This window comes from Equus quagga, chromosome 1, assembly GCF_021613505.1.
Source record: "Equus quagga isolate Etosha38 chromosome 1, UCLA_HA_Equagga_1.0, whole genome shotgun sequence".
Taxonomy (NCBI): Eukaryota; Metazoa; Chordata; class Mammalia; order Perissodactyla; family Equidae; genus Equus; species Equus quagga.
The window spans coordinates 2,649,484-2,671,305 of record NC_060267.1 but is presented as its reverse complement, the minus strand read 5'-3'; the positions used below and the strand labels follow the sequence as shown (position 1 = coordinate 2,671,305).

General features: G+C 43.5%; 1 protein-coding gene across 1 annotated transcript; it reads right to left on the bottom strand.

Annotated features, from left to right (window-relative positions):
- Positions 1-259: 259 nt before the first annotated feature.
- On the bottom strand, positions 260-20,429 carry IL26 (interleukin 26). The gene is given in 9 exon segments (XM_046674477.1): positions 260-407; positions 1,422-1,463; positions 2,995-3,117; positions 7,886-8,016; positions 11,801-11,909; positions 19,716-19,924; positions 20,096-20,148; positions 20,151-20,163; positions 20,259-20,429. Coding segments are annotated over 9 exon segments (999 nt in total).
- Positions 20,430-21,822: the final 1,393 nt, after the last annotated feature.

Here is a 21,822-nt window from a genome sequence, read left to right as displayed (position 1 = left end):
AGCATTCAGTAAATGTTCACAGAAGCAATTGGACTTCCTCTCAGTTAACACCTGACAGCCCGAGTGAAGGACTCCACTCTCATGAGTCTTCATGACATGTGGGGAGTCACAGCACAGTTCTGCATCTGCTTTCGGGATTTTCTATTTCTCTCCTCAGCCTGGCTGAGCTTTTACTTTTTGTTCCTGCCACCACGCACGCATCTGACCGCTAACAGGGACTCCCACAGCGACCCTCCCCGGGGAGCGGCATCCATCTCGGCTACCTGCGCAGAGCCCACTCACCCCGCAGGCTGACGGGGGAAGGACGAGGGCTGTGCCACCATCCCAGCCTCCTCTGTCGAGAGCCGTACTCATCAGCCCCACGGAATGACTGACTGACTGCGTGAGCGTCTGTGGTACCTCCGTCTCTGGAAACAATGACAGGAGTTCTGAAACCAGTTTGAAACCTGAACATCGTGGCTTCACTTTTTCTAAACTGGTATCTGTGGGTAGGTTAAAATGACCAAGTTCTAATTGGCAACTATTTCTAAGTTGGACCAGAATGAGGCAGTGGAAATTCATTATAATGCAGTGTTTCCCAATGTAGGAGACACATTCCACCTGGGGTTTGCACGATTCCCCACGGTACTCAAACGAACATGTTTCAGCTAAGAACGTGTTCGTTTAAGTTCAGTAACCAATTTTAAGAGTCATATATTTATTTACAGGTACCTTTTATTTGGGGCAAGTAAAAATTATGTTGATTTAAATACACTGTTTTGCAGATAATAAAATGGTGCTCATAGAGGACTCAAGGGGGTGAGCACTGTCATGTTACCCTCCTCACGGTTCACGCCAACCAGTGAAAATTACGGCAGCAGACGTGCCCAAACTGGAAGAAACCTCGCAGGCTGTCGAATCCAGTTCACTACTTCACTCACTTATTCATTCAATAAATATTTATCGGGCACATACTGTGTATAAAGGTCTGGGCAGAACTGCAGTGAATCAGACAGTAGGACAATCTAGTGGGAGAAACAGATATTAAACATACAGAGGATTCTGTATTATTATAGGTTATGATAGGTTCTGTGAAGAAGAAAAGCATGGGTGAAACCATTAACAGCAGGATGATGTCTGAATGAAACCTTAAAGCATCCGGAGAAATTAACAAGGCAAAGCAGGCCTTGGGGGTAGGTGGTGGGAAGAGAAGAAGAGTGTGTGAGCCCCTGAGAGGGCAGCGTAGCTGGACTAAGGGAAGACCCTCCTTGTGCAGATACCTGCATAGGTCACCCGTGGTTACTAACTTCACCCAGGACCAATCCAGAAATGGAGGACCCGGAGGCGAAGTGACCTGACATTGGCCACACGTCCTAAGAGAGCAGCAGGGCCAAGGCCTCAACCCATTCACTCATGGGGTCACACATTCACCACATGCTTACCGAGAGCCCTGTGTCCAAGCCCCGTTCTGGGTGCTGGGGACCCTGCAGGGAACAGACAGACAGAAGTCCTGTCCCACAGAGCCAATTCTGATACAGTGGAGACAGTCAATAAAAAACAAGTCAATACAAGCATGCCAGCGGGAGAGAAGTGGTGTAGAGGAAGGGATGAGGGGTGAGGGGTCGGCTTGCGAGGGCGTTGATATTTTCTATGAGTGACCTGCTGATGATTCAGGGTTGGGACTAGTTGGGTCTCTTGACCCCACTAACGGCTCTTTCCACCACTCCAGGCTGCTCACTGTACTCAGGCTCCCTCTGCTCCACCCCGTGCTAAGGACAGGTTCAACACCTTTAGCTCTAATCACATACTGACAGATAAACATTTTGATGGGAATTTAGTCTCCTAGGTACGATCCGGGAGGGCTCTATCAGAAGCAATATGCTCCATAGCTTTGGGGCTGATAGAGCATCCCATGAACATTTGGGGCTATGTGGCCATTTCCCAAACTGTAACCGTCTCTGGTTCTGATAAAGCCCAGAGTGGCACCTATAAATCGGAGGGAAGGACCCTGAGCCCACAGGGACCCCACCAGCACAGTTCCCTCGCTGTGCACAAGGACCCCAGCTTCTCTCTCTTTAGCTGCCTGTTCAATACACCAGTCTTTACTCAAACACACTAAAACTGTGCTTTTCTCCTCGGCATTTGAAAAAAATTTGCTTGCAGATAGGCACCAGAACATGAATATTGTTTTTTTACTCAGCGATGACTTGTAAATTCCCATAGTGCTTCGGACTGAGTTTATCAGCCTTTTGGCTGTTCTGAGCAAACCAAAGAATTTGGGAAACAAGCAAACAAACAAAAACATTGAATTCAGTCAACCAAAGGCATTGGGGAACACAGGGGAAATTCTATCCATAAGGACCTGAAGTTTGCCAACCAGCAAATGACTATTTCGCAGCTCCTCTCATGTGTGGAGTCCCTAAATAAAGCAGCAGCTTAAGAACGGAGGAGACTCCAGGCTCTGTGGAAGTGGAACCGTGAGGGGAGTCTGTTCCTGGAAGACAAAGGGCCCTGGAAGTGGGGCAATGAGAGGCCGTGGGTGCACTGCCTCCTCTCAGGTCCACTGCAAAGCCCAGGGGAGGCTCCTGATCCCCCGGATGCCAGCTCTCCCAAGTGTTCCCCAAGAAGGAAGGCTGCCCACTACTGACGGCCTTGGAGCCTGCACTGGGGGCCGGAGATCAGCAGCACGTGAGGAAGAGGGTCCTCCAGTCTCCCCGGGGCCAGTCCCCTCTGCTCCCCACACCTTTGCCTCCCTGTGGATTTGTCCAGTAATGAGGTCCCCACTAGAGATAAGACATGGGGCCTAAGAGGGTTGATGGAGAAGGCAGAAAGGAGGAGGGACAGGGAACAAAGAGGCAATTTTGGAATATGAGATAAATCAAGACAGGGTGGCCCTTCGTGAATAGAAAAATGACCGTATGATTGACAAGAAGACCTGGATGGTGGGAAAGCAGTGAAGAGAAGAGGTGCTGAGGACAAAATCCACACAGGCCTTCAAGAAGCCCCCCCACTCACATCACAACACACCAGATCACAGTGTTGTCGGTGAGCAGCGGGTGCACGACGATGCTTTGTGAAAGTGAGTTGGCCATCACACAAGCTGCTGGCTGAAACTGCCCAATAGCCATGAAGTAGAGTCTGAAAATGGAAAACAATGGTCAGGCCCTATTACTCATTTAACTGAAGGGCTGGCTGGGCAAGTAAGGTCTGGGGACACTATGGAAATTTTTCTGTGGTGGAATCTGAGGTGCATTTAGACTTCTGTTTGCCTCTATCAACTTTCCTAATTGTTCAGCGCCCAAAGGAGCATTAGCAAGTTAGGCATCATTTCTTCTTGGCTACTTGTAGTTTCTGTGGCTTGGGTTATCTGTCAAAGTCGTTCCTAGTAAACCATTTCCAGTACTTAGTCTACGTGTGTGTCCTATGTGGTCGATCTGTTGTTACCCAATGCACTCAGTGAAATCGCTGTCATAGGAAGGATATCCAGGAGAAGGAAACACAGCTTATTTAATTAAAATCAAAATCTATTAGCAGCTAAGTTCACACTGGGCATAATTAATACTCATCAAACCCTTAAGTAGATAATAATCACATACAGGGCATCTATTTAAATCTCAGTACCATTATATTGTATCCCAGAAAGCTGTCATTTTCCCTCCACAAATGTTACATGAGTTAATTCTGGTTATACACTTTTAAATTAAATTTATACAATGTACTTGGGAGTAACAAAACATGTCCATGATGAAAGCATTCTTTGAAACTTCAGAAAATGTACATAGTAGTGACAATTTGCTTATCTCCAAAACTTTATGATGTTAAATTCCTCTAGTCTATTCTGAATCATCTAACCTGCTGTCAGTACTATGTACATAATTTTTAAAAAGAAACACACTGTTATAAATTTACTTCTGGTGATTCTCATTATATTTCAAAATAACAATCAAATCAATGCACTTGGCTTCTTGAATTGCTTAATGCTTTCCAGGAATTGTTTAATCCAGGAAAGAAGGATACCCAGTTCCCTGACCGCTCTGCAGATCCCTTCGCTTCCAATCTGCAGATGAAGTAGAGATATGAAAGCAGAAATCTTTCATATTTTAAAAAACAAAGTATTCAAAAACAAGGATGTGGAATACTTACCTTATAAAATGTTCTTTTCATCCTGGTACTGGGTTTTATCTTTCTAGCCGACGAGGCACAGGAAATCTAAGGAGTCAACAGGAAACACAGATCATATTGTTGAAGATGCTGTAATCACACTCACTCTTCCATCCGTCCAACAGGCCTTCAGTGAGGAGGCATAGCATGCCTGGCACGGCCATGCACTGGCAATAAAGTAATACAGGGTCCCTGTCCTCACGGAGCTTACAGCTTCATGGGGGAAGCGGACAATAAATATGACAACAGACAAAATAGAAAAATGTACAAGTTACAATTAGAGCTGTGTGTGTAACGCACAGACTCTACGACAAGGATTTATAGGAATGACCTGCTTTCAACTGAGTGGCCAGGGAGGGCTCTTTTGAATAATGACATTTAGATTAAGATCTGAAAAATGAGAAGGAGTCAGCTACGTGAGGAAGTGAAGGAAGAACAGAGGGTTCGGGGGGGATGCACAGGAGAGAATATCTCAGGCAGAGGAAAGGCGTGCAAAGGCTGTGAGGCAGGAAAGACTTAGTGCTTTCCAGAAACTGAAAGAAAGAGGCAGCAAGGCTGGGACAATGGAGCAAGAGAGACGTGGGAAACGTGGGAGATGTGGGAATGACAAGAAAAAATTTACTTTTTGAAAAATCACCCTGGTTGTTATGTACACTGCACAGTACAATATTTAGGCATCGCTTGCTAGGAGAAAGCACCAGAAAATTAATATTAGTTTCTAAATCAGGAGAAGGAGCAGGCTGATGTCTTGAGAAGATGGCTGGTAGCCTGGCTGGGGGAAACTGCCAGCCTCCTTGGACGGGGTGAATTTTCAAACCCTATCTGAGCACAGGAATTGCTTAGGAGTCAAGTTGGGGGAAGTTAACACCATCCTCTCTTCTCCCACAAACTTTCATGGGGTTAATCAGAGAAAAGGGAAGAGAAGAAAAAGGTGAAGAAGTCTCCTTTATCTACCTAGTCTTTACTCATAAAACCTTAGCACTGGAATAGACCAAGGAGATGGTACAGGCCAATTCTTTTCAATTACAGAAAAGGAAACTAAGGCCCCAGAGGTTAAGTCACCCACCCAAGGTGTCACAGGGTGTCCTGACCTAGTGACAAGATAGTGTCAGATGCATCAATAAAGATAACATTCAATGAAGTGGAAACAGTTAAATAACAACACCTAGTAAAACAAATAAAACATGGCCAGTATCAACCAATAGGTCCTTTCAGGCCAGAACCCAAAGAGGAGATGGGGACAAGGGGTGGCGTCCAGGCTCCTTTCCTATCAAGAGAAAACAACTGACAGACAGGACAGTTGGTCCTGAAGGCGGTCGCAGCGGCTCAAAGGTAGGGATGGCATCACGACTCCGCCCAGGTAGGGACCCGACCTCCAGTTCAGTGGCTGCACAGGAAGGAATCAGCTTTCCTGCTCAGGCACCCGAGAGCTACAGACACAGAACATTCCAGTCAGGGGGCAGCTTGTAGAATTCATAGCACAGAGCTGGCCCTCCGTGTGAGAAGGGCCCTGAACCAACAGGGTGACATTTCAACCCAGACCAAATCCTTGAGGCCAAAACAATGCGTGATAGATCTGAGACAGTGGTAACAACGTCAGAGAACACAGTCACTGCTTCAACAATGGTCAGCAAGGGCCTACTACGGGTCAGGCAGTCTGTGATGCACTAAGTTCAAGGTAGCTGTAGATCTAGGAAAATCAGCAAAGCACAAGATCAGTATTAGAGGGTAAAAATTCAGTAGTTCCAGGAGCTCCCTTCTTTATCCCAATTCCCCCTCAAGTGAAGACAGAAATCCTGAGACTGTAGGGTGAAAATATCAGTAGTCAACACGCGTCCCGTCAGTCACTCATCTGGAGGCTGTAATCACATTATCTCGTTCGCTCCTCACGAGGACCCTGTGAGACAGGCGCTATGATGATTCTCCTTCTACAGGTTAGGAAACAGAAGCAGGGGGCCAGCTTTATGCCTGTGTTCACACAGTTAGCAAAGGGAAGAGCGGAGATCTGAACCCCAGCGCTCTGTCTGCCCTCAGAGTCTGTATTTCAGACAACTATATTATGCTGAAAAAAACAGCATAACTTGGAAAAGATATTCCAACTAAGGCAAACTCTTGTTGAAAACCTGCAAAATCTGGTTCCAAAGAGAGATTAGCTGCAAGATCCGTGCTCTGGATGACATGAGGGGAAATGATGTAAATAGCTTTCAAAGCCTAAGCCAATTGGCCGAGAGGGAGAAGATTTCAACCTGAAAATGGACAATGTGATAATGAACAAAAGGAGAAATCCCATGGGTACGGGGATGGGGTGGGGTGGAAAGGTGTTGTTTTCTTTTTCGATTTTTTTTTTTCAGATTAGAACTGCAAACAGAACTTCTAGAAACACCAAGTCCAGTTGCAAACAAGACAGCAGCTAAGGAAAGAATTTAGAGAAGTCCGCCCACTATTTCATAAACTGAGAATTTGAGGAGACGCGAAGTCCTTCTGGCCCGAAATAGCGAATATAAAAGTAGTTGGCCCCAATTGCAACTGGAAAAAAGGGGGCTTCATAAGCAGAATCAATACTTGCCTACTTTCCAGGCAGTATATCAAAGTTCTCAGATGCAGGGATCAATTACAAAGCACAGAAGAAACAAGTCACGTGGACGATACAAAATATACATGTGTTAGGATTTAAAGATTTAACACTGAGAGGGGGAGACCAAAGAAGCCAACGCAACGCTGGCCGTTCTTACAGAAACGAGAGATCACTGAGGCTTTCCTGTGGACTCTGCCCCTCTGCCAGAGAGCTGGGACCCACAGTGCGCCCTACAGCAGGTGGGAAGGACCAGAAAGGCCTCTGACTTCGCTCCATCGAGGCACATGCTGCCCTAGGAGGAACGAGGTGAGTAGAAAAGGAGAAAAACTAAGTTTGGCCAAAAAGCAAAAACACTTACCAATTCCACTGTTGCCACTCGAGCCTATGGGACGCTCTCTGGTGCCTCCAGCTCCACTTCCTGGAGCTGATCCCGGTAAAGATGTGACGCGGAAGGTTCTCATTTTCCTCACTGCTCTAAAGATGTCTACAGCCCCGATGGGACAGCCAGATTTTACTGCCGTATTCAGACTGGTCTGCTTGGAAGGAGGAGTTTGTAAAAGAATAGTTTCCTTTACCTTTTATTTCTGTGTATAGTTGCATTTGCTGAAAACAGAATGCACAACGAAGGGTCAGCAGTTTCACTGCAGAAACGGCTGATGATTTGAGAAACAGCCAAAGCAGACGCCATCTAGACTAGAGGCCGTTTACAGTAGGCTGGAATCACCAGGACCGCCTCCAAGAGAAGCGTGAGATAGTCACGGAACAAACCCGAGGCCACGGCCCAGTCCCTCATCGTCAAGTCCATACGTTTTACTGCATACTCACCAGACGCTAGCCATGCCCACCCAGCCTTGGTTTATTCAGTTTATAAAAGTACCCGACGAGATGAAAATCGCCTTGGGCACAAGTGCTGGCTCAGAGTGTACTGAGACAGACAGTGATGCAAATTTACAGTGCTATGTGATAAATACTGTGATTCACAAAAGAAAAAAAACACAACTGCTCTGGGGGACAGAGCAGAGGCGATCAACTGTGGGCTCTCAGAAGGAGAAGACAAGTGAGTTGCACTTTAAGCGCGAGTAAGATGGAGCAGAAGGAGCAGGGAGATGGGACAGGCAGGCAGAGGAAGCAGGATGCTCCGAGGCTGGAGAGAGCAGAGAGGTGACACACCCTTCCAGTCCCAGCTGAAACCCCAGACTCGACAACCTGCACGTGGCCCCCAGCCTCCAGCCCCGCGGGAGCACAGCCCCTGTCTCAGTCTGAGACTGGCTGAAGCTGGCTGAAAGCGTGTTCAAGGAGTTCTGTAAGGACAAGGGTGTTACCTGTCAATCTTTGTTCAACCCCCAGCACCTGGAATAGTGTTCAGCAAATACTAGATACTCAATGAGGTTTTGCTGAATGAATGAATCAGTGAATGAAATGCAAGCCCCAGCTGACGGCTCAGGGTCCAGGAAGCCTGCTGGCTTAGTAAGAGTTTGAAGCGTGTCCTAGGCGTTCATCAGCATTAGAGCTTTGCTTAAAACAATGGGAGGAACAAATAGTACAATCCTTAATTTGTGTCCCCAATATCCTCACATGTTTGAAAAATCACACAAACTGGTATTGTGTATGACAGCTAAGTGAAAATGGAAAATCCCTCACCACTGATAATTCTGAGGAAGTGAAGCACGTGGGTCAGTGAGGGGCCAGCTGCGCACCGATACCGTCCTTTGGAGAGGGAACTACTCATACTGTATTCTAACAAAGAACACCTCAGATCCTTCCGACGAAAAGAGTTTTATTGTATTATATCCTATTATAAACATATACAGTAACCTCACAGTCTCACCCTCACGGGAGGAGTGTAAAACCACATGTGAGATCTGTTATATTTTATCTACCTCAGCATACAACTTCAGACCGGGCTGTAACCATCTCTTTTTGATTAGTTTGGGTTATTTATTTATTTTTTTTAGTTGACCTTAATGGTTAAGATAGTTCGTACTCTGGCCATGGCCTTGGTTTCCTGAAACTAACTTTCCCCAAAAATAGATAGATACGGGATTGAATTAAAGATTAAATTAACTTAACTTTATTGTATGGCAGCAGGTGTAGAGTTTTAAGTAAATCTTAGTAACTTCTTGCAGTTTTTCCTGTGATGTCTTACAAATATTATCTGAGGTGCATTTATTTATTTACTTATTTTCTTAAAGATTGGCACTGAGCTAACATCTGCTGCCAATCTTCTTCCTTTTTTCCCCCTTTTTCTCCCCAAAGCCCCCCCAGTACATAGTTGTATATTCTAGTTGTAGGTCCTTCTGGTTGTGCTATGTGGGATGCCGCCTCAGCATGGCTTGGTGACCGGTGCCATGTCTGTCCCCAGGATCCGAACCGCCCAAACCTCAGGCCGTGGAAGCGGAGCACGGGAACTTAACCACTGGGCCACGGGGCCAGCCTCTGAGGTGCATTTAAAATAAAAATTGAGAAAAGTATATCAGTGTAGCCTGTTTTGAAAATAGATTTTTAAAAAATTAAATGTCAGCTTGGTGAAAGTGTGGGCACTAGGACGTTAACACAGAACCACTGAGACCAGAAAGGTTTAAAGGAAAGTCAGAAAGAAAATTTTAAAATTAGTTTATTGTTGTCACAAATGGCAAGATTTCATTGGAGGATAAAAACAACAACAACAAACAAACACATAGCTACAGAGATTAGATTGATGTTTACCAGAGGGGAGGCGGGGAGGAAGACAAAAGGAGTAAAAGGGCACACCTGTGTGCTGATGCATGGCAATGAGTCTGTGGGTGGTGAACATGGTGTCATCTACACAGAAATTGAAACATAATGATGTATACCTGAAATTTATATAATGTTATAAACCAATGTTACCTCAATAAAGAACAAACTTCAAAAAATAAGTTAATTAAATTAAATTAAAGTGTGACTATATTTGCAACCAAGGAGGTTGCATGAAAGAAGGAAAGAGTAACTAAACTATAAACCAGTGTCTCTTCAAAACCAAATTCATAGTCAGACATTTAATTTTAAAAAACAAATGGTGGATAACCAGTACCTGAGTAAATATGTATCAGAAGAGTTTGCAAGCATGATGTCATTTTTCTATTCTCTATAACTAGCAGAATCATCTGACATAAATAAGTGTATATAATCTCACTTACCTACAATAATCTTAGACCTTCATAAAACATTTCTCCATTTTCCAATCATAGAAAAAAAACTAGGAAGAGTTCTAAATACCTTAAATACAAAAAGATACTAGGATAGCATAACTTTATAAATCCTCAGCATAATTATCATGTATCAGAATGAGTCCATGCAACGAAGTTAACTAGACTTATTGTGGTGATCATTTTGCAATTGATACAAATATCAAATCATTATGGTGTACACCTGGAACTAATATAATGTTATATGTCAATTATATCTCAATAAAAAAAAGAACAAGTCCATGCAATTTAGCACATGAAGTGATAGAGCTGTGCCCACAATTTGATGGAGAAGTTATATATCATTAACCAAGGAATGAATTTGTCAACAAGGAGATTCTATAATAAAATTAGAAAACATATTTACCAGGAACGAATTGTCTCTTTACCTGTCAATCAGAGTACTACTGTATATTATACACATGATGGAAGTCGACACTAACATTAGGCACTAAAAAGGTATTTGATTGTTTAAGAGAACCACTCCTTTGGAAATTGTGGAGAAAATGTATTTGGAAGAAAATGAGTATTCTGTGTGTGGAAAGCAGTAAGGAAAGACACTGGCAATTTTGCAGAACTGCTGCATGCTAGACCCTTTTCTGTATTATCTCATTTAATTCTTCCAACAACCACAAGATGAGATTATTGGTATGGTTGAAGACAGGTTTTGGATTCCGCAGTTAAGGAAACACCAGAACAGGGTTGGTCTCACTTCCTACTTCTAGTTTTATCAGTTAACCAATTGTAATTAGAAAAATATTTGAAATTAGAAGGATAAATAGTTGGCAATGCTTCACAAGTAGATAAGCTAGTTGCAATTGATGATACAAATTACTTATCAGGTATGCTATAAGAAATGGAAACACAAATATTCTATGTGCCGAGACTTGTTAGACTTTACAATTAATTATATACAATCAATATAAAGAAATGTATCTCTCTAATTACCAATTACTATTCAGGCTCTCAAAATGTTGATTAAAGTAGATGAAGAAATCTTGAAAACTAATGGAATTTTTTTTCTCAGTTTCAACGTTGATCACCAGCAATTAGGTATGTTATTTTATGAATTCAACTAAGCGATTATAGGTTCCCTCTACAGTCTGAGAGTATGTGAGATCTACAGGAATCTTTAAAGCATCTTCAGACTGAATCTGATCTAGTCTCTATATGTAATTACTAATCTATGGGAAATAAGAAAAGAATATATTGGGCCGGCCCCGTGGCCGAGTGGTTAAGTTCACGTGCTCCGCTACAGGGGCCCAGGGTTTCGCTTGTTCGGATCCTGGGCGCAGACATGGCACCACTTGTCAGGCCACGTTGAGGCAGCATCCCACGTGCCACAACTAGAAGGACCCACAACTAGAATATACAGCTATGTACTGGGGGGATTTGGGGAGAAAAAGCAGAAAGGACAAAAAGAAGAAGATTGGCAACAGTTGTTAGCTCAGGTGCCAATCTTTAAAAAGAAAAATTACTTAAAAAAATAAAAGAATATATTAAGTGAACCGATGAAAATGCAATCAGAAAAATATAGAGTATGAGAAGCTCTGTAAGACAAATAACCTGATTTTTTAAACAAGTAAATTGCAAGAAGAAGCAGGAGGAAAAAGAGGAGAGGGGAAACAGCAGCCACAGGGAGCTGGGTAGAGCTGACAGAAGCATGCTGCCTCAGCACGGGGCAAAATGAGCACTGAGCTAAGCAAGGCTCTGGTCCTAACTGACGAAACTTGAAAACAACATCTGAAAGAATCAAACTGCTTTCAAATAATTTACCTGTGTCCTGGAACAAAGGTCAATAATATTTACAGAAATACAAAAATTATCTAGGACCCTATAAGGTCAAATTTATAATGTCTGATATTCAATGAAAAATTACCAAGCACGCCCACTGATCCGCTAAAGCCAGCAGGCTTGCACGGTCCACACAGGGGACACTGTGGGCACCAGCTGTGGTGTCTGTCCATGGAGCCTCATGTTTCTGGGCCCTGTGAAAAGGAAAAATCAGAGAGACAGCTCTTGACAGGTTATCATCTCCAGGGCATGGCACAGACAGCAGACCAAAACACACCCCAGTCTTCCTGTGAAAAAGGCCATTTACTTGACCTGGAGCTTCAGCCTAAGTACAGGCTTCAGATTTACCACAAATCTAAAGGCTATGGAGGTGCTCTCAGGGAACATAGGCCAGGAGATGCCATCTTTGCGCTCTCCCTCGGCCTCCCTACAGCTCGCCAGCATGATTCATTAAAGAAAAACATTGATAAATTGGACATCAACAAAATTTAAAATCTCTTCTCTTCAAAATACACTGTTAAGATAATGAAAAGATGTCATAGACTGGGAGAAAATATTTGCAAATCATATATCTGACAAAGGACTTGTATCCAGAATATGTTTTAAAACAAACTTACTCAAAACTCAGTAAGAAAACAATCAATCAAATTTTAAAAAGGGGGCTGGGGGTGCAAAATATTTGGACACTTCAGCAAAGAAGATATATAGATGATAAATAGGCAAATCAAGAGATGCTCTATCTTGTTAATGATTGGGGAAATGCAAACTGAAAACAAATATGATACCACTAGGTTCCAGCCACACTGGTTAACATTTGTAAACATTGACCACACCGAGTGATAGCAAGGATATTGGGCAACATGACTGGTGGAAATGTAAAATGCCACAACCATGTTGGAAAACAGTTTAGCTGTTTCTTACAAAGTTTGGCACACACCTAACCTATGATCCAGCCATTCCACTCCTAGGTATTTACCCAAACAAAGACTTGTATGTGAATATTCATAGCAGTTTTATTTGTGATCAAAAACTGGAAAAAAATATCCATCAATGGGTGAATAGAGAAATAAATGGAAATATATCTTTACAGTGGAATACTACTTGGCAATCAAAAAGAAGGGCTTATTGATACACTCAACAACGTGAATGAATCTCAAAATAACACTGGATGTAAGAAGCCAGACATAAAAGAGTATAACACATATAATACCATTTACATTAAATTCTAGGAAATGCAGACAAAGCTATAGTAACAGAAAGCAGATCAGTGGTTCCTTGGGGCCAGAGGGACAGGGGCAAACAGGGAGAGGGTTACCAAGAAACACAAAGAAATTTTGTGGGGTTATGGATGTGTTTATTATCTTAATTGTGGTGGTGGTCTCATAAGTGTATACAAGTCAAAACTACCAAATTACACACTTCAAATATTCAGTTAATTGTATGCTGATTATGTGTCAACAAATCTGTTAATAAATGCATCATAAATTTTGCAAATACACAAAACATCCATGGAGAGCATACATCCTATGCATGATTATCCTTGCGCATGGACTCCTCAAACTTTTAGCAGGTCTAAAGCAACTTGCCTACCTTCCTCCAGGCCTTCTGCCTCTGCACTCAGTGAATGACACCACTACCAGCCAGCCCTTGAGCAGAAAGCGTGGGCTCGTCCCAGAGTGTGCCACCCCTTTAGTCCGGGCGCATGATTGCAAGGCTCTTCTCATTGACTCCTCTGCCTCGAGTCTCACCCCTATCTACACTCCTCCACGGTCACCAAAGAGATCGTCCTAAAACATAGAATATTTCATCGTGCTGTGCCATCCAACGACTTTCCATTTTCTTCAGGATACAATCCAAACTCCTTAGCCAGTCTTACCAGGCCTTTCGTCACCTGGCCCCCATCAGCATCTCCTGGCTAAAATCCAACCAACCAGCCTCCTCCTCACATTCCCCAAGCCACTTTACATTCATACCCAATTACATCCAGTTTCCTGAATACGGGATGGTGTTTCATACCATCAAACCCTTATTCAAGCTTCTCCCCTGCCATTCCTGCCCCTTATTCCCCAGAAATTAAACTCAGTCATCGCCTCCTTCAGTAACACCCTTTTGAGTCTCTCCCTGCACACACCCCAAGCCCTGGAGCAGATGGAATTAATGACATCTTCCTTTGTGCTTCCACAGTGACTTCGTGAGACCCTAAACTCAGCCTTCCCAGGCGTCGCAGATCGCGGTCCATTGACCTTCTCTGTTTACACCACTCCCAGGAAGAGTGTAGGCCCTGGAGAGTAGGGACAGAACTGTACTGGCCTTTCCTACCCAGCACCAGCACAGGACCTGGAAATACGGAAGCAGCCCAAGCTGCCGTGAGCCGATGTGCAGAAAGTCAAATCACAACATTTACCTGTTTCTTTTAACCATTTAGTTTCAGTTGATTGGGTTTTCATTTGTCCTTATAACACCACTTCAAGGAAAGTTCAACTTTCGTCTGCCTCAGTTCCACTCTTATTCATGAGAAGAATATATTCATAAGGAGAAACAATTCGCTGACTGCACTCATGAACAGAACCGCCCTGTACCATTGTCCAGATGAGGGCGCACGAGTGCTCAGTCTAAGGGGGTGTTCCGTTCACTACCCCATGCTCACACAAGGCTATATCCTTTCTCTAATTTGCACCAACGTACCCTATAAGCTAAGCATGGCCCTGGTCATATAATATACAGTGAAAAGTTCTTGGATAGCTAGACTGCTGGCTATTAGTCAAAATCTATTTCATTTCCTTCCTAGCCATCAGCTAGACTACACTTCCCAGGATTCCTTGCACTTCCTGTGGCCGTGCAACCCGTTCGTGCCAATGGAATATGAGCAGAATGCAAGGTGTCCTCTGGGAGCAAGGCTTATAAGTAGCTGATATGTCCTCTTCCTGCCCTCATCCGCCTTGGCCTGGCTGAATGCAAAAGACCTGGGGAAAGGCAGAGCTGCCATGTGGAAGGTGCCTGGATCCTTGAGTCATAATGTGGAGGAAAGACACTTCATCCAGAAAAATCCCAACTGAAATTTTACATGAGTAAGAAATAAAGTTCTAAAATGGGAAGCTGCTAAAATTTGTGGGAGGGTTTGTTATAGCAGCTAGTGTCTTTCTAGTACTGAAACTGGTGCACATACTTGAATGCATCTTGACTTTGGAGAATTCTTACAAAGGCATTCTTTCCATGCATAAGAATATACCAATGCTACATGTCTTCCTAAGAATTCTGCATATTCAAAAATATTCACTTCTTCTGACTCTCTCCTATTCCCCCAGTCCCCCTTCTCTCTACTGTCAGTCTCCAATTCCAAAAGCAGGAATGTGGAACTGAGACAAATTAGAATATTCCTTAAAAAGAAGGAATTCTATCATATGAAGATAAAATAAAAGCCAATCAATGAAACCCAAATAAGTAAAAGAAACAATGGATTCACAAAGTTGGCCATTTGGCAAATTGACAATTTAGCAAATTGCCTTAGAGAAGGTACACGGAATATTCTGAAAATATGTTTGGGGAAAAGAGCGATGGGGGAGGGAAGAAGGAAGAAATGAGGAATGAAAGAAGGGAAGAAAAACCCTTGGTCCCAGCCACACAGTGGCTGCCCGTCAAGTGTAAATCCATCAACCCTCAAAATGTGGATAATTATGTATTTCCTTGCCTTCATCACATAGTAATAAGTGGCACCAAGTTATCTGGAAAAGAACAAATAAGGGGAAAAACCAGGACTATTTACTTGCCACGGACATTTTAATTTTGTATCTGAATTTTGAACTAAGAAATCTAAAGTCTAGAAATGTCCAATTGTTGGTTGGTGGTATTAATGTCAGAAGAGTTGTGCCATTCTCTACAGCCAGTGATCTGACGGTTCCATGTGAACTGCAACAAGGGAAGAAATACTGATCACGCCCAGCTGACAGCATGTGATCCATTGTCTAATTCCTGATTGTATAGACTCAGTTTTTAAGTTTTTTCTCTGATGATGCAAAACCCCCACCAAGGATGACTCAGATATAACTCAGGTTATACCCCCAAGCTAATGAGATTTGGTCATACAATACATCAGTATTCCATCACCGAGACTGGAATATTTCCCTGATGGTCCTAATAACACCAAGGAAGTTCACTGTCAATTTTAAAGGAGGAATTTAGTACTTTGCTCTTGATACATGAAAAATTCCAGTTAGTTCAGTGTATAATCAACAAATTCACCCAGAGTGAAAGCCTTTTTGGTAAAATAGGGCAGAATATGATCTGCAAAGGTATTATCGAAAATTAAAATCTCTTTGTGTCTTTAGCATAGTAATCTTTTCTGTTTAACAATTCTGGATGTCCATTAAAAAGTGGCAACAGAAATAAAATATCCACATAGAACTAGAACATTTAAAAATACCTTTACAAGGTAACAAATTATAAAGAACAATAGTAATCCTTACAAGTGTCTTCAACGTATTAAGATACAAAATAAATAATTGTTGGATTCTACAAATTATACAGAGCAATCTGTATCATATATTTTGCTTTTTTTTTTTTTTAAAGATTTTATTTTTTCCTTTTTCTCCCCAAAGCCCCCCGGTACATAGTTGTGTATTCTTCGTTGTGGGTTCTTCTAGTTGTGGCATGTGGGACGCTGCCTCAGCGTGGTCTGACGAGCAGTGCCATGTCCGCGCCCAGGATTCGAACCAACGAAACACTGGGCCGCCTGCAGCGGAGCACGCGAACTTAACCACTCGGCCACGGGGTCAGCCCCATATATTTTGCTTTTTTTGTTTTTCCAAGTTTTGAGGGGAAAAATGATTTTCAGAAGAGCACACACTAACGCTTTATTGTTGGCGTTAATTCAAATCCCAAATACATACGGTGGTAAGCGAGTGGACTATATGCCAAAATTCTGTATGTAAGTCAACTGTTTTGAACTCAGATAGCATTTAGCTCTGGAAACAACATGACGAATGCATTGCTGGTTTTTAAATCAAACCCTCGACATCCTATTTAGCCTATAGTATCACGCTAACCTGGACGTTAGCCGAGAGTTCTGGATGCTGGAAACAGGGGTTGGGCCATTTCCTCTTGTTTCCAGATCGTGCAAGAAGGCTTGGACCAGTTTTGAAATATGTTAAGGTTCTGTGGAAATAGAACCCACAGAATCCAGGGCCCCTCTCAAAGCCCCTCCCTCCTTCTTGAAACCTTTCCTGGTCCGTCCAGACGTGAGCATTCCTGCTCCAAATCCCCAGAGCTTTGCTAGGACTGTCCCGACAGCACGTCTCCTGTCCTCCTCTTGTAACTGTTTGTGAAGTTACCTGGCACTCCCCTTCCTTCCACCTAGAATCCTCCTATCAACACACACACACACACACACACAATACACAAACACACACATATACACAAGCACAAACACACACATATACACAAAATACACAAACACACGCACACACACTGTAAAACTCCTAGAGGCAAAGGTCTGTGTTTTATGCATTTTTCCTGTAACAGCCCCAATACCAAGTCAACAAGGGAAATACAGCAAGTGTAATTATTTTCTAAATATTGGCTGTTTATATATTGACTATATTTAGTGCCCATTTTTTATTAAGAAAATATCACAGCTAAGTTAGTGCTGCCTAGTTCATATTTTATAGCTTCTCCATGCTAAACCCTGCCCCAACCACTAGTGTAGAATTCCACCTAGGCAGATGCTCAGTGAATTTATATTAAACAGACACCAGTTTCTGTTGCCAAAAATATAAAATTCTGATTGGCCAAAAGATTAAACACAAGGCAAGCACGTATTTCCCTAAAGCAACGTCTGCAGAGGCTTGCCAGAGCTCAGGCCCGTCCTCTGACTGTCTCTTCTCAGAGGTGGCTGGTGTACCCCAGAGCTTGAGAGACGGGAACAGAAGCCAACAGCGCCGGCTTCAGGAGGGAGGCTGTGCCAGGGCGACTGGATGATGTGTTAGCATTCGGCCAGAAGGGGGAGCCAGCCGCTTTGGAAAGCCGCCACAACCAGCGTGACAGGTGCCACCCGGCGCCCATCCTGCTGTGTGGCCCTGAAAGAAGCATCACTGTTAACAGACCGAGGTCCCATGGGAAAAAGCTCCTCCAAAAACAAACCGAGGAAAACCAGAGTTCCCAGGCAGTTCTACGCTTTGTAAGTTTTCATCTAGAACATTGCTTGGATCTGTTATCGCTGTCGTTATCTGTTCTCTGGCTATTCGACCCAAGGAAACTGAATTAAGGGCAAAACACAGACGTGGCTTTTGGGGCTCCAGTGTCCAGATACACAGTACTGTGCCAGGCAAAGATTTCCTCCAGCGCCTCGCCGTCATTAACAAACTTCATCAGGATAACATTAAATTAAATCAGATGGCTCATGCCTGGACAGCACCCACACAGAGGAACTAAGATCTCCAGCAGAAAGAGAAACCGAAAGTACTTTAAAGAAAAAAAAGAAAAAAAGCCTGAAGAGGATCCTGTCTGCAGATGCTGACATGAGAGAAGCTTGCTGTCCCTCAGAGGACTCCACTGTCGCCTGCAGGGACCCTCACCATCCCACCATCTCCCCAAACATTAAGTCCTTGAGGGTTTGTTCTCCCCTCCGGGTCTACTGGTGAAAACTCTTACTGGGGTAATAATAACCTAACCAGCTGGGGGCAAAGTGAAATATAAAATTGTGTAACGATTTAATCTAAGACCATTAATACTATTCACGGTCTTATGAGGTGACTTCATAGGTTAAGTACAGAATAAAGCACAGAGGGGCAATGATCTTCCCTCTATTTCAGGCGAGGGCACCGGCCCCGGGCGTTCTCTCTGTGTTCTGCGAAGAGGGACCGCTTTGTAATTTTTCTTGTTGTTGTCACCTTAGTGGAATAGGACAGCTTATGAAAAGCCACGCAACCCAAGTCCTAAACAAGGACACAACTTAAATCAAACCAACCAAAGAAAAAGACAACGTAAATTTGTTGAAATTTATTACCTATCTGACCACCTAACCCTCATAAAAATTCTCTGTATCATGGACCGGAATCTGAGTTACTGAGCACTTCATGGACTACAAGAAAAAAAAAAGGAAAAAACACCCTAACTCTTAAAGGATAAAAATCCACCTCTAACTGCCCAGCGTTGAAGTCTCAATGACCATGACGCCCAAAGGTAGGCAGCTCGTTTCCACTGGGCACCCCCAGGACTGAAGTCATCAGCACCCCCCTACCTGTGCGCACCTGTAAGGCCCAGCCCAGGGGGCAGCAGAAAGCATGCCTGGAACCCAGACAAGGTCACAGAAAAGATCAACACTCCCTACAGAGGAAAGTCACCTAATATTGCACAAATCCGATATTGGCTTATGCTTGTTTTGGGGGGTTTTTTTCTGTACTTGTCTTTATTACTACGGATGTTTTCAGAGAAATGTGGTCACTTTTGCTTTCTTAATTAATTCCCCATTACTTATGGTGGCCGCGACCATACTGTAGCATCAAATAATTCAGGTATCAAAGACGACATATGCCGTTGTTTAAGTTTTGACTGTGACTATGACTTAAAAAGAATATAACGACAAAAAACTGGATAAATAAATAAGAAAAAGGCAAGCTAAAATCTCTCATCAATATGAGAGAAAAAGAAGGAAGGAAAGAAGGAAAGAAGGAAGGGAGGGAGGGAGGAAGGGAGGAAGGGTGGAAGGAAGAAAGAAGGAAAGAAACAGAGAGAGGAAGAAAGCAGTATCAGCCTAGAATAGCGCTCGGCACATAGTTGGTGCCTAAGAAATATTCATTAAATGAATGAAGGAATTACTTGGGAATCATATAAAGAGGGCATGATAAAAAATAAACATTTTTTGAGGAGCTTTCCATGTTATTTTACCTCCCTTCAATATGTTTTATGTGCTATTCCTTAAGAAATCGTGAACAGTGCCATTATGAGTTGATGCTGTTTCCCTGGTGAAGGATTCTCCATCTGGACCACAAGCCCTTTGTACTCACCCCTCGGTGTGGAGACAGCTCTCTACATACTGTTTTCTAGGTAGGTTTCCAGGATCAAACTCCCGGTATTTGCAGTGCGTACTTAGACAGCGGCTCAGTTTCTGCCTAAGGCTGTGAAACTCTTCCACAAAGTGTATTTCCCTGCGAACTTGTAGTTGGAGTTGACCAAAAACATCTTCCATGAAGAAGGACAGAAGCTGTCCTTGAATCTGCAGTTTTTCTATAAATAAGATAAAAGAAATTGCATAAGGTAAACCATGAATAGCGTTTGTAAAATGTCACAGAAACATCCCCCTGACTATTACTTAATGACCATCCAGAAAAATTAAAATGCAAGGAAAAAAGCATCAAACAAGTAGAAGCATGAAAAAGGAAGAGACCCTATAGCCTACCATAAATAGCCTTTTTGTTTTCTTTTTTAATAATCGTATTTTTTTATGCGGTCTTCCTACAATGAAACAAAGAGAAATAAGTTTTATCCAGAATTACAAATGTTTTATCCAGAATTCCACGTCATCATTCCAAGCAGAGCCTAATACTTACTGGAATTGTTGCTTTGAACCACGCCGCCTTGACACACAGCATGTCAACAGCTCCGGACAGTGTTCCCCAAGGGTAGCAGCTTTTGGAGGTGGCAGCTGGTTTGTGCTTGACAACGGCAGGAGACAGAGTGACAAAGAGCAACCCAGACCTCAAAGTGCAACTTACCCACATTTCCGTCCACCCGGCTCTGGGCCAGTGTCACTCACAGCAGCCAAAGCCCCTCGCATTGGTTAGATGAGAGGATAACCTACTTACTCCAGCCCTCAAGGCTGCCTCTCCAAAGAGATGCTGTGAAAGATAACGTACAGTTCAATACAGAGGAAGATCACTTTGGTTGTTCTACTTTTGTAGAGCTTGCTTCATAATCAAAAACTGCTGACCATGCCATCTGTGATGTTAAGTAAAAGCTCAGTTTACTGGTAAGGCTGGGGCCCCGTCTCCAAAAGATTCAGAACTTCAGTTGCACATCAGAACGGATTTCATTATTTTACAAGTTGCGCTATGCCGATAAAAGAGCCTGATCTTCAGGAGGACGTGCAATGTTTTTAATTCCCATATGAAAAAAACCCTCCTTTTCTAACCAGTATCCCAGAAAAATTTAACCCAAGGGTAGAAGGGGCAGCCCTGGGAGACCGGTTCATGACTTCCACTTGCCCCCATGCCAAATCCCTCACCTGGCTCCTCCCCTCCCCTCAGAAGCCACAGTTCTACAGCCAGCATCAAGACTCAAGAGCTAAGTTTTCCGATTTTTCTCAGGAATTTTTCCAGCTCAGAGGTTGTAACTCCCCTACATATTCAGGATTTGTTTGGAACTGGACCTGGGATTAAAGCCCACACTTTCATAGGTTCTCTACCATCTCTGTCCAAGTTGACCACCCAGACGTTTCTCTAACTCTGGACTTCCAGTGGAGTGTGAATTCCTTGAGGGAGGAGCCTCCACCTTGCCATCTTTGAATCCTCAGCGCCCACCATGGTGCCTCACCTGAGGAAGCACACCCAATATTAGCTGAGTAAACGTCCTTCCACGTCAGGAGATGCTGCTAGAACCATAGTTTCATTTTTAATTCATTCCATCAACAGATTTTTATCAAGGTTCTGCCCATAAAAGAACAGTGCTAGGTACTAGGTGGCAACAAAGGTGCATGCTCCATGGACTCCCATCCTCAGTTCCATCCCAGTTCTTCCCATGACCATAAGTGTGGTTCCTTCCGGGTAGCAGCCTCAAGATAAGAGGTGGACAGAGCCCCGGATCCCATAGTGAGAAGCAGAAATCGGTCATCAAGGTCTCGAATGAACAGAGTTACTGAAGCACCAGGCAGGTCAACCCCAGAGATCTGTGGTGAGTAAGACGAGAATCTTCAAAACTAGGCAGAGTCCGTAAGAAGCATCAGAACCCAAAACTAAGCTCTAAGTCAAGGCGATCAGGGCTGGTGGAGAAGTGAGGAGAAAGTACGAAGGGAGAGGTTCAAACACTTGCTAGTACTTTCTGCTGTTTCCAAAAGCGAGTGGGTCTCTTTGAAGAGCCAGAGCCTCGGTTCCCCAAGGTCAAGGAGACACCCTCTGA